The sequence below is a fragment of the Mandrillus leucophaeus genome, unplaced genomic scaffold (genome assembly GCF_000951045.1).
Source record: "Mandrillus leucophaeus isolate KB7577 unplaced genomic scaffold, Mleu.le_1.0 Scaffold1162, whole genome shotgun sequence".
Lineage (NCBI taxonomy): Eukaryota > Metazoa > Chordata > Mammalia > Primates > Cercopithecidae > Mandrillus > Mandrillus leucophaeus.
The window spans coordinates 13,620-28,118 of NW_012099899.1; the positions used below are offsets into that span (position 1 = coordinate 13,620).

The window sequence follows — 14,499 nt, forward strand, 5'->3', positions numbered from 1 at the left end:
CAAGAATAAAAACCCTTCAGTGGCTTCCCACTGCTCTTAAAGACAAAAATCACTAACCAGCTAACAAAGCCCCACACTGTCTGGCCCCTGCCAACCTCTCTAATCTCATTTCCTAAGTCTCTCCCAGCATGTCTGTGTTTCAGCCATGCTGGCCTTTCAGCTCCTTCAACACACTGAGCGCCTAAATCTTTTCCCTTCCCCACCCCTGCCTCCCCTTTCACCCAGCTAACCCAAGTTCAAATGTCATTATTCCAGGAAATAACCCTAGAACTGCAACTTGACCTAACCTTAGGACACTCTGTAATTCTTCACAGCACTGACTGCTATTTCCAATCACGCAGACATCTGTGCGTGATTATCTCTTCAAGGCTCATCTCCCACCTTTAGACTGACAGCTCCCTGATGATGGTGTGTCTCATGCACCAGACATACCCCACCCTTGACTAAGGACCTGGTACTCAAATACTTATTGAATCAATGAACAAATGAAATCCCTTACAATTTGACCTTCTCTGGGCACTGACCCAAATCTCAGCCCTCAAAATGCAGTGCACATTTAACCAGGTTCCTCTTCAAATAATACTACCAAATAACATTCCAGATACTTACTTTTCTATGAACTTCTATGCCAATAGAGATGAGTTCCCTGATTCCTAATTTCCTAAACTTATCAGGCATCCCTTTATCTTCAAATGCTTCAAATGACAGATTTTTTTAAAATGAGAAAAACAGAAGGGAGTTATTTGGGTTCTGGACAGAAACCGGTTCTTTAGATTCATTCTGCTTGGCCCAATACTGAACATCTAGGGTTAAATGTTCTTGCACACAATCGGAAACTGTCCTTAAGATGTTGGCAGCAGGGCCTGAAACATTCTGCTTCTTTGCAGAGCATTCGAGTTAAGCTCAGCAAAACCAGGTTAATTCACCAACGGTATAGAAAATGGAAAGTACTTCTTATACTACAAAACACCAAGCAATATTATTTACATTATGGTCATTATATATTACTCAGTCTTTTAGTTCCTGAAGGAATATAAGTCTATTTTTAAATAGCTAAAAGTAAGCCTTCTTTGGTGAATATACTTACCTACAGAAGATCCAAAATAACATCTGCACAGGGAACTATACAATAAAAGATTGATCTGAAAAATTGTTTAAATCATACCCACTGATCCAGGTATGGGTTTTCTTTCCCATGGAAGGGACAAGGGGTGCGCTTGTGCAGTGGAAATAACTATGGCAAAAAATGCTGACAGGTATGAATACATCCCCTAAGGATTCTAGAGGCAGCCTAAGAAAACACTTGCTTTGAGCAGACATACGCTTAAAAAAAAAGTGTATTCGTCTTTTAGCAGTACACACAGCATGGTATATAACTTGCTTCACTGTCTTTCTCTTCTTCTACTTTCTGTACTCTTGTATTGAAATATACCAACCATCAGCCTTAACATCTACAACTTTTAAGTCAATTTATAAATACATACAAACCCAATTAAAAAATCCCTACTTTGTTAACATTTGCAAAAACCAAGTAAAAGATAAACAGGAATTCTTTATACACTTGACCCTTAAAGAACACAGGTCTGAATTTCGTGGGGTCCACTGATAATTTACACTGGGTGTGCCAGACTCTCCTGCCTCCCTTTCCACCTCTCCTCCACCTGTTTTGCCTCTGCCACCCCTGAGGCAGCAAGACCAATCTCTCTTCTTCCTCTTTCTCCTCTGGTGAAGATGATGAGGATGAAGACCTTTATGATGATCCACTTCCACTTAATGAGTAGTAAATATATTTTCTCTTCCTTATGAATTTCTTAACATTTCCTTTTTTCTAGCACTTTATTATAAGATAATACACATAGCATACAAAGTATGTGCTAATCAATTATTTATATTAATGGTAAGGTTTATTTTCTGGTCAACAGTAAGCTATCAGTAGCTAAGTTTTGGGAGAATCAAATGTTATACTCAGATATTTGACTGTGTAGGGATAGGGGGAGATAGGCACCCCTAAATCCCACATCATTCAAGAGTCAACTATACCAGTTTTGTCAGCTTTTCTGTAAGTTTGAAATTATCATTAAATGATTTAAAAACTATTTTTAGCCAGGTGCACGGTTGGGTCGCGCCTGTAATCCCAGCACTTTGGGAGGCCAAGGCAGGTGGATCACCTGAAGTCAAGAGTTTGAGACCAGCCTTGCCAACATAGTGAAACCTTGTCTCTACTAAAAATACAAAAATTAGGCAGGTGTGGTGGTGCGCATGTGTAATCCCAGCTACTCAGGAGGCAGTGGCAGGAGAATCGCTTGAACCCAGGAGGCCGAGGAGGTTGCAGTGAGCCGAGATCACGCCACTGCACTCCAGCCTGGGTGACAGAGCAAGACTCTCTCAAAAATAAAAAATAAAATAAAATGATTTAAAACTTTTAATTTGTTTTTTATTTTAAAAAGATTATCCTATCTTTGGATATTTTTAATTATTGCAATGACCAAGTTTACAGTTGAGTTTTAAATCTGGGTCTAAAACAGACCAGAATTACTTCATTTCATCCAAAGTTTCTGGCCACAAGGTTATTTTTCTCAACTTCTTTTCCTACCTGACATGCTCAATTGCAAGGGCTGTCTGGTCAAACACTCCCGAATCATCAAACACCACCCAGAGCTCCTGCAGGGGCTACCGATGTTCCTTCAGATCGAGGAGCTCCTTCATGCACTCCATGGTAAAAGTGCTCACTTGAGAGTCACAGAGGTATGGTTCAGCAAGCCTCACCACTGCCTTCAAGGCTGCAAAGTCCACATCTGTGGCCTGAAATTTAAAATAATGTGACGTAACACATGGAAATCTAAATTAAGATAGACCTATAAGATACCACTGACAATCTGATTTTTTTAAAAGCATACAACGTGGGTGGGGAGCCTTTACCCATAACCTAAAGGATGAACAAGACAGGCTGGCTCTTATCCTCATGGAGCTTACACTGTAGTCAGGAAGATCAATAAACACAATGATAATGAGTGACAAGAATAACTAGCAAGGGTGGGTTCTGCTGAGATGTCCAAGGAAGTCAGCTTGGAGCAAGGCTGAGGACGATGAGAAGGAAGCAGCCATCTGAAGAGCAGGGAAAGTGCAGAAGGCCTGTGGCAGAGACAGGCTTGGCAGCTGGAGGAGCGGGAAGGCAGTCCTTCATGCTGGAGCCAGAGGGAGGAAATGGAGCAAGGGGCATGTGCAGTGGAGCAGCAAGACATGAGGTGAGAGAGAGAGGCAACGAGATCAGGACATGAAGGACATCTGAAGGAGCTTGGATTTTACGTGTTTTCTATACAATGAGAAGCCATAAAGCCAATACTAGGCCCTTGGTAAAGACAATACATTAGGAGTTTTAAGCAGAGAAATGGCATGCTTCTGTTTTAAAATAATGACTTTGATTGTTTTCAGATAACTGATTGGCGGGGGGGCCCTATCATAACCAAATGAATAGGCCTGAACTTCAACCAAAAAATATTAGCATAATCCAAAATTTTAAAACTCACAAGCAATAGCTGCAATCCACTGCCTCGTACATAATCACTGCAGTATGTGATGCCATTTTCTAAGGAAGCTGCAGCGACAACTTGTATTCACACTCCCTGGTTTGTCATTTTAGGTTACTAGGGCTTTTTGTGGTCAGTTAACAAACACTGAGAAAAACTCAAAGCTGTAATTAGAATGCAAATGTAAAAGGCCTAGTCAGCTGAAAAATAAGATTGTTTTTACATTTTGCAGTGGGACCCACTGTCAAGAGATTAGTCACATATAAACAAATTTCTAGGCAAAAAATGGGCTAGTTTAAAAATGCCTCTTAGCAGAGGTTGCAGTGAGCCGAGATCATGTCACTGCACTCCAGCCTGAGCAACAGAGTGAGACCTCATCTCAAAAACATAAATCAATAAAAATGCCTCTTAGGTTTGAGCTGCTTAATGAACTACAATTAAGAAGTTAAAAACTTCTTTGAAACCATTAACTTCATAATTAGTCCTAATTTTTTAAGTGATCTCAAATACCCTCTTTTAATTAATTTAAACCAGTTTAATTCTCTGGTAACAACTCCTCAGTTGCCTTTAAATTTTGCAGAACACTTCTTGCAACATGGCAATGAGATGTGAAACACATGCTATTTGAATCAGCTCATAAACTTTAATTAAAAATAAGCACTTAGGCTATAACAGTCTGAAGTAAAGTGCTTATAGCTACAGACAAAGGTGTTAACAACAAAATTAACCTTACCTCAACCAGTACCTTGAACACGTTAGTGTGCCAGACCGCCCATCATCCAGATGGCTCAAGGACCTTCTCCAAGAACTCAGCTGTGCATTCCTTTACCTCAGAGTCCTTACAGTCAGCTACAAACAAATGAAACACAGGAAGAACTGAAAATGCATAGAGCAGAGGGAAGTTCATAAATCCACTTAAATACACTATCTCAGAAACAACAACCGGCAATCTGAGGGACTGAAACAAATAATCTACTTGTAAACTAAAAAGACAAAAGATGGAAAAAAAACAGCCGGACATGGTGGCTTATGCCTGTAATCCCAGCACTTTGGAAGGCCAAGGCAGGAAGATCACCTGAGGTCGGGAGTTCGAGACCAGCCTGACCAACATGAACCCCGTCTCTACTAAAAACACAACATTAGCTGGGCATGGAGGCGCATGCCTGTAATCCCAGCTACTCAGGAGTCTGAGGCAAGAGAATCGCTTGAACCCAGGAAGCAGAAGTCGTGGTGAGCTGAGATCATGCCATTGCATTCCAGTCTGGGCAACAAGAGCAAAACTCTATCTCAAAACCAAACAAACAACAAAAAAAAACCACCTACTCAACTAAAATATAATCTTGATAGGCTCTGAATTGCACATAGAACAAATGTTGATTTGTTCGGAAAATTTCTGGGAAAAAGGTTTTTCCTTCTGGCATAAAACTTTGTAAACTAGAACCTGGTTTATCACCATAGCTACAATCACTGCCTGAATCTTCATCCAGGAACAAACCTAAAAAAGTAAGTAAGCTACAGTGCCTTATTGAATGCTTCTATTTTCATATCCTTGCATAGAAATCTCAAACAAAATACAAACAAGAATCTGAATATGAATGGTCTAATTACCTCTACCATTGTGAACTAGTTTTCCAAACTTAAAAATATTTCAAAATGCAAATTCTACTTCAAAACAGTAAGAGCTTAAGATCTTTCATAGTTAGATTTTTGTTGTTGTTCTGTGAGGTTTTTTGGGGAAGGCGGCGGCTGTTTGTTTTTGTTTTAGAAACGGTCTCACTCTGTCACCTAGGCTGGAGTGCACCACAACCTCAAACTCCTGGGCTCAAGCAACCCTACTGTCTCAGTCTCCTGAGTCGCTAGGACTACAGACATGCATCACCACATTCAGCTGGAAGACAGGTGATTTTTAATTCAGTGGAAATTACTCAAGTTCTCCTGCAAAGCATACAGCCTGTGATTTATACTACAGTTAGCAAGTTATAATAATCAAGTATCTTAGTTATTTCCAAAACAATTCCATAAAGCTCCTCTAAGAAAGGGAGCTGACTTCCCCTCAGATGGTTAAACCCTCCCTTTATTTTTCTACAATATCAGTCTGTCAATCGCCCCTCAATAAACAGGGATAAGAGAGTCTTAATAATCCACAAGGTTTACTTCAGTAAGGACATTAGGTTCCTCACTGATTTCAATGACTGTGTCTAAGGAAAAGATCAGACAATGCAAATCACATTAGGTTTGGGCTGTATATAATGTTTCAAAAGGTATGATTCGACCAGTGGCATATCTAATTCTGTGTAACAAGATGTTTTAAATAAACGAAACTACTACTAAATAAATAATGCTAACAAGGGTAGCATTTAGAATGCAGAGTAGTTTCCAGAAGTGGTTTCAGCGAAGGTAACTGAGCTGTTAGCAGATACCTTTTTTCTCCCTCCCCCTTGATTTTCTCCTTCCCTTCCCTCCTTCCTTCCATTTCTTTGTCCCTGTTCAGGCCACCAGAAGTACTTGACCCACAGATGACCAAAGTGTACTCAAGGGTCCACTGCTCACAAACACTGATGCACATGAGCCTTAGAAGGCTGCGTGACAATCACTCTGTGCCTCAGCTTCCTCGCCTATAAAGGGAAGATAAAAATAGAACACCTACTTCAATTAAATTAAGAAGATTATTTGTTAATAATTTACAACAGTGCCCCTTATATAATGTATACAGTTATTAAAGAAATAGTAGTACTTCAGCACCATTCTTTTTTTTCCAGCACCATTCTTCATAGCTATATGGAGGTATAATTAACATATACAAGTTATATACATTTAAAGTGTATAACTTGATGGCCAGGGGCGGTGGCTCACAGCTGTAATCTCAGCACTCTGAGAGGCAGAGGTGGGTGGATCACCTGGGGTCAGGAGCTCGAGACTAGCCTGGCCAACACAGTGAAACTCCATCTCTATTGAAGAGGGTTTTCTCCCTCCTCCATTTCAATCCCTCTACCTGCAGCCCATCACAACCTTCTACCTGCCCTAAGGTGGCTGCCACCTGCTCTTCTCCACCTTGTTTATAGCTTTGTTCTCTTTCTCATCACTGGGTCCACATGTCTACACATGTGCTCCAAAATACCTGTTCTCCTAAAAACACTTTAAGCCTATCTGCAACCTTGAGATCCTGCTCTCTCTCTCTCTGTAGCCCCCAACTGCTCAGCATAGTGCCTTCCCACTCCTGCCTTCTTGGAGGCCAGTGACCCCTCTGGAGGCCACTCCCCACACCCCACAGCAGCACTGACTCTGCTGACCACCCACCTCTGTAGTCTTCCCTCCCTCGGCCTCTGGGTCCTCACTTTCCTGGTCCTCCTTCTAGTTCACCGACTATAGTACCTCAGTCAACTGCGGTGAGAAAGTGAAAAAGTCCAGAAATAAACAACTGTGGAAAAGTCCAGAAATAAACAATTCATCCGTTTCAAATTGTGGGCTGTTGTGAGTAGCATGACTCATTCCTTTTCCAACGTACCACACTGGCACTGTCAGGGCCAAGGGAAAGCTCAATGCTCACCCTCTGAAGGTTCACTGGAAGTTGTCAAATGGCAGATTAATAGAAGACCTAAAAAATTATTAACATGCCCATAAATCACACTGATTACCCCACCATGCAATGGGGTACAGATGGTTCTATACCCTTCTGCTTAGGGGAAAGGGAAGCAGAGAAGCATGGATGATTTTGGGGAGGGGTACTAAATGATTTTCAGGGAATTCAATGGGCTTAAAGAACATACAGTGAGTGAGGCCGGGCGTGGTGGCTCATGCCTGTAATCCCAGCATTTTGGGAGGCCAAGGTGGGTGGATCACCTGAGGTCAGGAGTTCAAGACCAGCCTGGCCAACCCCATCTCCACTAAAACCCCATCTCTACTTTAAAAAAAGTACAAAATTTAGCCAGGTGTGGTGGCGCATGCCTGTAATCCCAACAGCCCAGGAGGCTGAGGCAGGAGAATGGCTTGAACCCAGGAGGTGGAGGTTGCAGTGAGCCAAGATTGTGCCACTGCACTCCAGCCCAGGAGACAAGAGTGAACCTCCATCTAAAGAAAAAAAAAAAAAAGAATTAAAAATAAGTACAAAAAAAGAACACAGCCTATTGGGCCTGTAGAGAAGATAACGGTTTGTGACAAGTCTGTCCAGGTGCCTTGACTGACTTCAAGCTTTCTTCCTGCAATATGGAATTCAGTTAATGAAAACTCAGGGAGGTGACCAGAGGTGATTGTTTCCTTCTTTGGTGGGTTCAGACTTTAGGTAGAATAAAAGAATCTCAGAGACCTTTGTTCTGTTCTTTGGGAGAGACAGAGGATTAAGAGATGGGGGATGGCGGGAGGTCAGCGAGTCCTCGAAGCTTCTTCAGTTCAGCCTGACAAAGCGTCATATTTCGGGGTTATCAGTTTATGGGCCCCCATATCACTTAGTAGCCATTTTGATTATCAGATCAAAAAAACATAGTGCAATTTATATAGGTTTCAGTACTATCCGTGATTTCCAGCAGTCACGGGGGATCTTGAAACATATCCCGAGAATAAGGGGCACTACTCTACTCCTTCTTGCTCTCATTTCTCTTCCCACCTTTCTGACTCCATGAATGGAGGTGATTCCCAGGCGTATATGCTAGCAAGGGCCTAGGGCAGGTGTGGCCACCACTGTGGCCATGCAAGAAAGGAAAGCAAGATTTGCTCATTCGTTCCACAAATAATAAATATATATAGTCTAGACTATGCACCAGACATTGTTCTAGGTTTAAGGGCAACAGGGCAAACGAGACAGACAAGGTCCCTGCCTGCGCAGAGTTCACAGGCTAGGAAGAACACCCAACAAACAAGTAAAAAATCAATTAACAAGCAAATTTCAAGTATTAAAAAAATACTAACAATAAAACAAAGTGCAGGCTGGGTGCAGTGCCTCACGCCTGTAATCCCAGCACTTTGGGAGACCGAGGCAGGCGGACCACTTGAAGTCAGGAGTTCGAGACCAGTCTGGCCAACATGATGAAACCCCATCTCCATTAAAAATACAAAAATTAGCCGGGCCTCGTGGCATGTGCCTGTGGTCCCAGCTACTCAGGAAGCTGAGGGGAGAGAATCGCTTGAACCCGGGAGGCAGAGGTTGCAGTGAGCTGAGATCACAACATTGCACTACAGCCTGGGCCACAGAGTGAGTCCGCATCTCAAAAAAAAAAAAAAAAAAAAAATTGTAACAATGTGATAGAAAATGCTGGGGGGAGACAAATTCAGACTTTTACGCAAAACACCTGATTTTAAACTTAGCAACTAATTTTTTAAAAATTTAAACACTATACAAGCCAGAAAAACTATTTCCCAGGCCAAATTGTCTCATGGCCCACCAGACTGCAACCTCCATTCTAAGCCCAAACTACTCAGGGCACAGTGCAGGGACCAGCAGGAGCTTGTTGGAAATGCAGTCTCTCCCACCCCAACCCCAGACCTGCGAGATCAGAATCTCTCTGTGGCAAGATCCCCAGCCCCCAAGTGACATCATTCACATTTGAAGCAAAATCCTTCTGAACTGACCTCTCTCCTGAGGCTTTATCAGTTTTCACATTCCTGCTAGAAAACTTGATATGGGTTCTTGTCTGTGGTTCACCTTCACTGTGCTGCAAAGCCAGATCCCAGCACAGCCCTTCTTCCAGCGCAGATGCCTCAGCTGCATCCTACCTCCCTGCCACAGCCTGTGTGGGCTCCAACCGTCTCGCACTCCCATTGCTGGGACAGCCTCTGGGAAGTCGCCCTCTGAGAAGCCTCCACCTACCCTACCCATTTCCACAATTAACTGCTCCCTTCTCACTGCCCCTAATACAGGAGTCACAAACATAAACGTCCCCAAAAGCCAGGCTAATACCAAGCAGGGAAGTGGCCACTGTGTATGTGCAGTGGGGTGTGACCCCAGTGTTGTTAGGGTGACCTTTCAAGAATTTAAGTCAGAAATCAAGATTTTTAAAGATATCTTCATACTGAACTCTGACCAAGAGGCCATGCTCAGTGGCTCACACCTGTAATCCTAGCATTTTGGGAGGCAGACTGCTTGAGGCCAGGAATTCCAGACCAGCCTGGTCAACATGGCGAAAACCCATCTCTACTAAAATTACAAAAAAATTAGCCAGGTATGGTGGCGGGCACCTGTAATCACAGCTACTTGGGAGGCTGAGGCATGATAACTGCTTTAACCCAGGAGGCAGAGGTTGCAGTAAGCCAAGATCACACCACTGCACTCCAGCCTGGACAACAGTGAGACTCTGTCTCATAAAGAAAATGTGACCAATGGGTTTCAAAAATGTTAAACACCATGCCAGCCAAATAAATATATCTACAGACCACCAGTTTGCAGTTTCTAAGACTTTGTCCTCTTGTTATATTGTGACAGGGGCTGTGAATTCTTCCAAGCAGGAAACATGTCCTGTTCCCTTTTGTATTGCTAGCAACAACTAAGCCTGACTTAGTAATGGGAAAAACTAAATAATACTTTTCCTCTTCTATAGAATGTGATATCACTATGTCATTAGCAAAATGGCTTGGGTTTAAGAGTCAAGCACTGGGGGCTTGGACCATGAGGCTCTGCACCCAGCTGCCTGCAGTAATCACAGATTCATCAGCAGTATCACTGCCTGACTCAGGGTCGGTGAAGGCTGCCTGTACTTGGTATCCTCTGCCTCCAAATCAGACTATCAGCTTCCCCAAGAACAGAAATTGCTATGGGCTTTGATCCTCTGGGAGACGAGGGTTCCACTATAAGTTGTCACTGGATCTTCATGAGAATGCTTTGAGAGCAGATACGGACCAGGACAGACAGTGCACAGGCCTCCATAGCACACCAGTTATATAAACAAACTTCCACAGACTTAAGGGAAATTGACGCCTGGGCACCAAAGCCAGAGAAGGAAACATATGTTCATTAACAGCCTTGCTCAGGCTTCTCCTGAAACCTGGAGAAGGTCAAGGTAATAAAAACAGCCCTATATCCCATGTACTAAGAGTTGGGCTACTGGGGGTTCTTCTCAGGGAGCAGGGGTAGCAGCTGGAGCCACAGGAGCAGCAAGTGCCCTGAGAGCCCCACATCAGAGCTTTGCGTTAGGAGCAGCTCCAGAAGACCTTGTTGCCCTTGGAAATCCACCCCCCTCACCAGGGCCAGACAGCTTAGGGGTAGAGATGATCCCCCTCCACAGGCTCACCAAAACATGCAGCTGGCTGTATGTTCTTTACTCATGTCCTATAAACCCTTAAGGTATTTCAACAATGAATATCTGATTTTCTGTAGATTTATGGAAGAAAATGTCTCTCTCCAAATGTGTATAGTAGTTCCCCCTTATCTGTAGGGAATAGTGTCAAGACCCCCAGTGAATGCCTAATACTGCAGATAATACACAACCCTATATATGCTGTTTTTTTACGATGCATGCATGCATACATACATACATACACACTGGAAATACAGTTTAACTTATAAACTGGGCACCGTATGTGATTAACAACCATAACAACCAATAAAATAGAACAATTACGACAATAGGCTGTAATGAAAGTCATGTGACTGTGGTCTCCACCTCTCTCTCAAAATACCTTACTGTACTGTACTCCCGGTGGCAATGTGGGATGACACGGTGACTGTGGGATGACATGAAGTGAGGCAAATGATGCAGACATTTGACATATCATTAGGCTACTACTACCTTCTGATGATACATCAGGAGGAGGGTCACCTGCTTCAAGTGATCTCAGAGCATTGTACCACGACAATGTCTTTTTTGTTGGGTGTCGGGAGCACATGATGCTGTTTGGGGGTCCTTGAGAATTGAAGATTTTTGTTTTATTTGCCAGACCTGCTGGAAGAACACTGCAATCAGTTGTTGTTTTCTTTCTTTTAATCAAACTGTTGCTGCAGAGGCTATAATTCTTCAGTGAGAATACGAGTAATTTTAACACTGCATTCCATCCTAAGATATTCCATAATTCTTTTAATGCCTGTGCAATTTGAAACACTTCAGCACATCTCGATTATGTCCACAGTGCTGGTTCTGCTTCATTTCTTCATCTTTCTCTGCAGACGACTCAAGTTCTTCCAATTCATTTGTTAACACTTCTTGATGGCCTTCAGTATCTTCTGCCACTTCAGCAAGCATGTCAGCAACCCTTCTCCACCAACTTGTCTTGCTGCATGAATGGTTTTCCTAACTTCTCCACTGATGCCAGAGAAGCCTTTAAAATCATTCATGACTTCACTCCATAAGTTCCTCTAGCAGGCATTTACAACTTCTGGTTTTAATTCATCCACTGCGGCTTTCAAGAATGTTACTGCATTAGCAATAGTGAATAGCGGCACTACATTATGTCCAGATTATGGTCTGCATCAATTGCTGATAAAATGTGATCAAGTACAGTCATTCATCAATTAACATAGATATGTTCTTAGAAATATGTCATAAGATGATCGTGTCTTTGCATGAATGACAAAAGTGCATTTACACAGACTTAGATGTAACAGCCTACTACACACCTAGGCTGTATAGTATGGCCTACTGCTCCTAGGCTACAAACCTGTACCACATGTTACTACGCTGAATACTGCAGGCAACTGCAACACAATGGTATTTGTGCACCTAAACGTATCTAAACATAGAAAAGGAACAGTAAAAATAGGACATAAAAGATAAAATATGGTATATGGTAAACCCGAATAGGGGATTTAGGATGAATGGAGCTTGCAGGACGGGAATTTGCTCGAGTGAGTGAAAGTCTGGTGGCTGAATGTGAAGGCTAGAACAATACTGTGCACTACTGCAGTCTTTATTAAACACTGTACACTTGGACTGTACTACATATATTTTTTTCTTTCCTCAATTATAAATTAACCTTAGCTGTTACATTTTGACTTTATAAACTTAATTTTTCTTAATTTTTTTAACTCTTGTAATAACACTTAGCTTAAAACACAGATTGTACAGTTGTACAAAAATATTTTATTCTCAGTTTTCCTTTTTTTACTTTGTAACCTTTTATGTTAAAAACTAACACAAAAACACTACCTGCATTAAACCTCATAGGCCTACACAGGGTCAGGATCAACATCATCACTGTCTTCCACCTCTATATCTTCTCCAACTGGATGGTCCTCAGAAGCAATGACATACATGAAGCCTTCTTCTCCTCTAATAATGCCTTGTTCTGGAATACCTCCTGAAAAACCTACCTGAGGCTGTTTTACAGGTAATTTTTTTAATAAGTAGAAGGGGTACATTCTAAAACGACCAAAGGTAAAATATAAAGACAAAAACCAGTAGTCATTATCATCATTATCAAGTACTATGTACTGTGCATAATCCCATGTGATAGATTTTGTATGACTGGAAGCACAGGTTTGTTTACATCAACAGCACTACAAACATGTGATGTCTTGCATGATGACCTTACCAAGGCTACCAGATCACTAAGTGACAGATTTTTTTCAGCTCCATTGTAATTTTATGGGACCACCATCATGCTATTTGGTCCATCATTCACCTGAATGTCATCACACGGAGCAGGACTGTACCAGGCAGGTGTACGTGACCTTGACAATATGAATGATGCCTTGGTCAGGGGGCTGAAATAATGCAGTTGTATTTGGAGGTAAAAGTGGAACACTGACATTTTCTTCTTCATAGCAAACAGATTCAGGATGGTCAGGTGCATTGTCTATTCTCAGTAAGACCTAGAATTCCAATCCCGCCTCTTTCAAGTATTTTTTTCACTTCTGGGATGAAGCATTGGTGGACTCATTCCCTAAACAAAATGGCCATCACCCACACTTTCTGATCGTGATGCCAGAACATGGACAGAAAATTTTTTGTTGTTTTTAAGTGTGTATTCTGTCACTATACCTGGCTTTGTAATATGTCCTGAAGCACTGCCACCTAGTACCAGTGTTAATTCATCCTTCCATGTTTTATGCCGGTCATGCTTCCCTTGCACTTTTCGGAATGTAGATTCTTTGGGACATCTTCTCCCAGAAGAGCCCAGTTTCATTGCAGTTGGAAGACTTGCTTTGGATGATATTCTTTCTCCTTAATCAACTTCAACTCTGCCAGAAATGTGGCAGCAGCTTCTCCATCAGCAAATACAGTCTCTCCAGAAATTTTTATATTTTTCAGTCCAAACCCTTTCCTGAATCTGTGTAATCATCTCTTACTTGCAGTAAATGGTTTTGTCACTTGTTTCATGGAATCCCTTGCTCAAGTCTTCATATCAGCTCAACACTTTCTGATGCAACATGTTGCCACCAGTTGCAACATATTTCAAGCCTTCCACCCACAAATATAATGCTTTTTTTGCCTTAAGCATTTATGCACTGTGGCTATAACTTCTGCAGTCTGAGATGTGACAAAATATTACGACAACTCCCTTCTCATTACTTCATGGATAGATTTGTTCTTATACCTTAACACTCGGCCTGATAACTGAGGCTGCTCCTAAGTGACTGCTAGCCAGGTAGCATCTACAGTGTGAATGGACACCCTGGACAAAGGGAGGATTTGTGTCACAGGTGGGATGAAGCAGGACAGTGTGAGATTTCACCGCACTATCCAGAATGATATGCAATTTGAAACTTATGGATAGTTTATTTCTGGAAAACTGTATTTAATATTTTCAGACCGAGATTTGTGGGAACTGAAGCCATGGGAAGCAAAATCTGACAGCAGTGAGAAAGGCTTCAATTCAAGTCAAATTAACAAGCATGCACTCGACGCCTTGTGCTGTGCCAAGTCCTGGAAAAAACTGAGAACCACAAAAACATGGTTTCTGGCCACTGTCCAGTGTGGAGGGCAGGCAGGGCAAATGAATGATCACCGGGTTACCGTAGGTGAGAAGAGCTAACAGAGGTGTAAGGCAGGGGACACAGTTTGCTCAGGACAGTTAAAAAGGTTCTTGAGTGGAAACCATTTTCACCTGT

General features: G+C 42.2%; 1 protein-coding gene across 1 annotated transcript in view; it reads right to left on the minus strand.

The window, feature by feature from the left end:
* LOC105553119 (SHC SH2 domain-binding protein 1-like) overlaps positions 1 to 14,499 on the minus strand; it is a gene marked incomplete at its 3' end in the record, with an annotated part of 38,153 nt that overhangs the window by 7,658 nt on the left and 15,996 nt on the right. Inside the window, 2 exon segments of the mRNA XM_011999079.1 lie at positions 2,675 to 2,802; positions 4,357 to 4,510. Coding sequence (XP_011854469.1) covers positions 2,675 to 2,802; positions 4,357 to 4,510 — 282 coding nt within the window.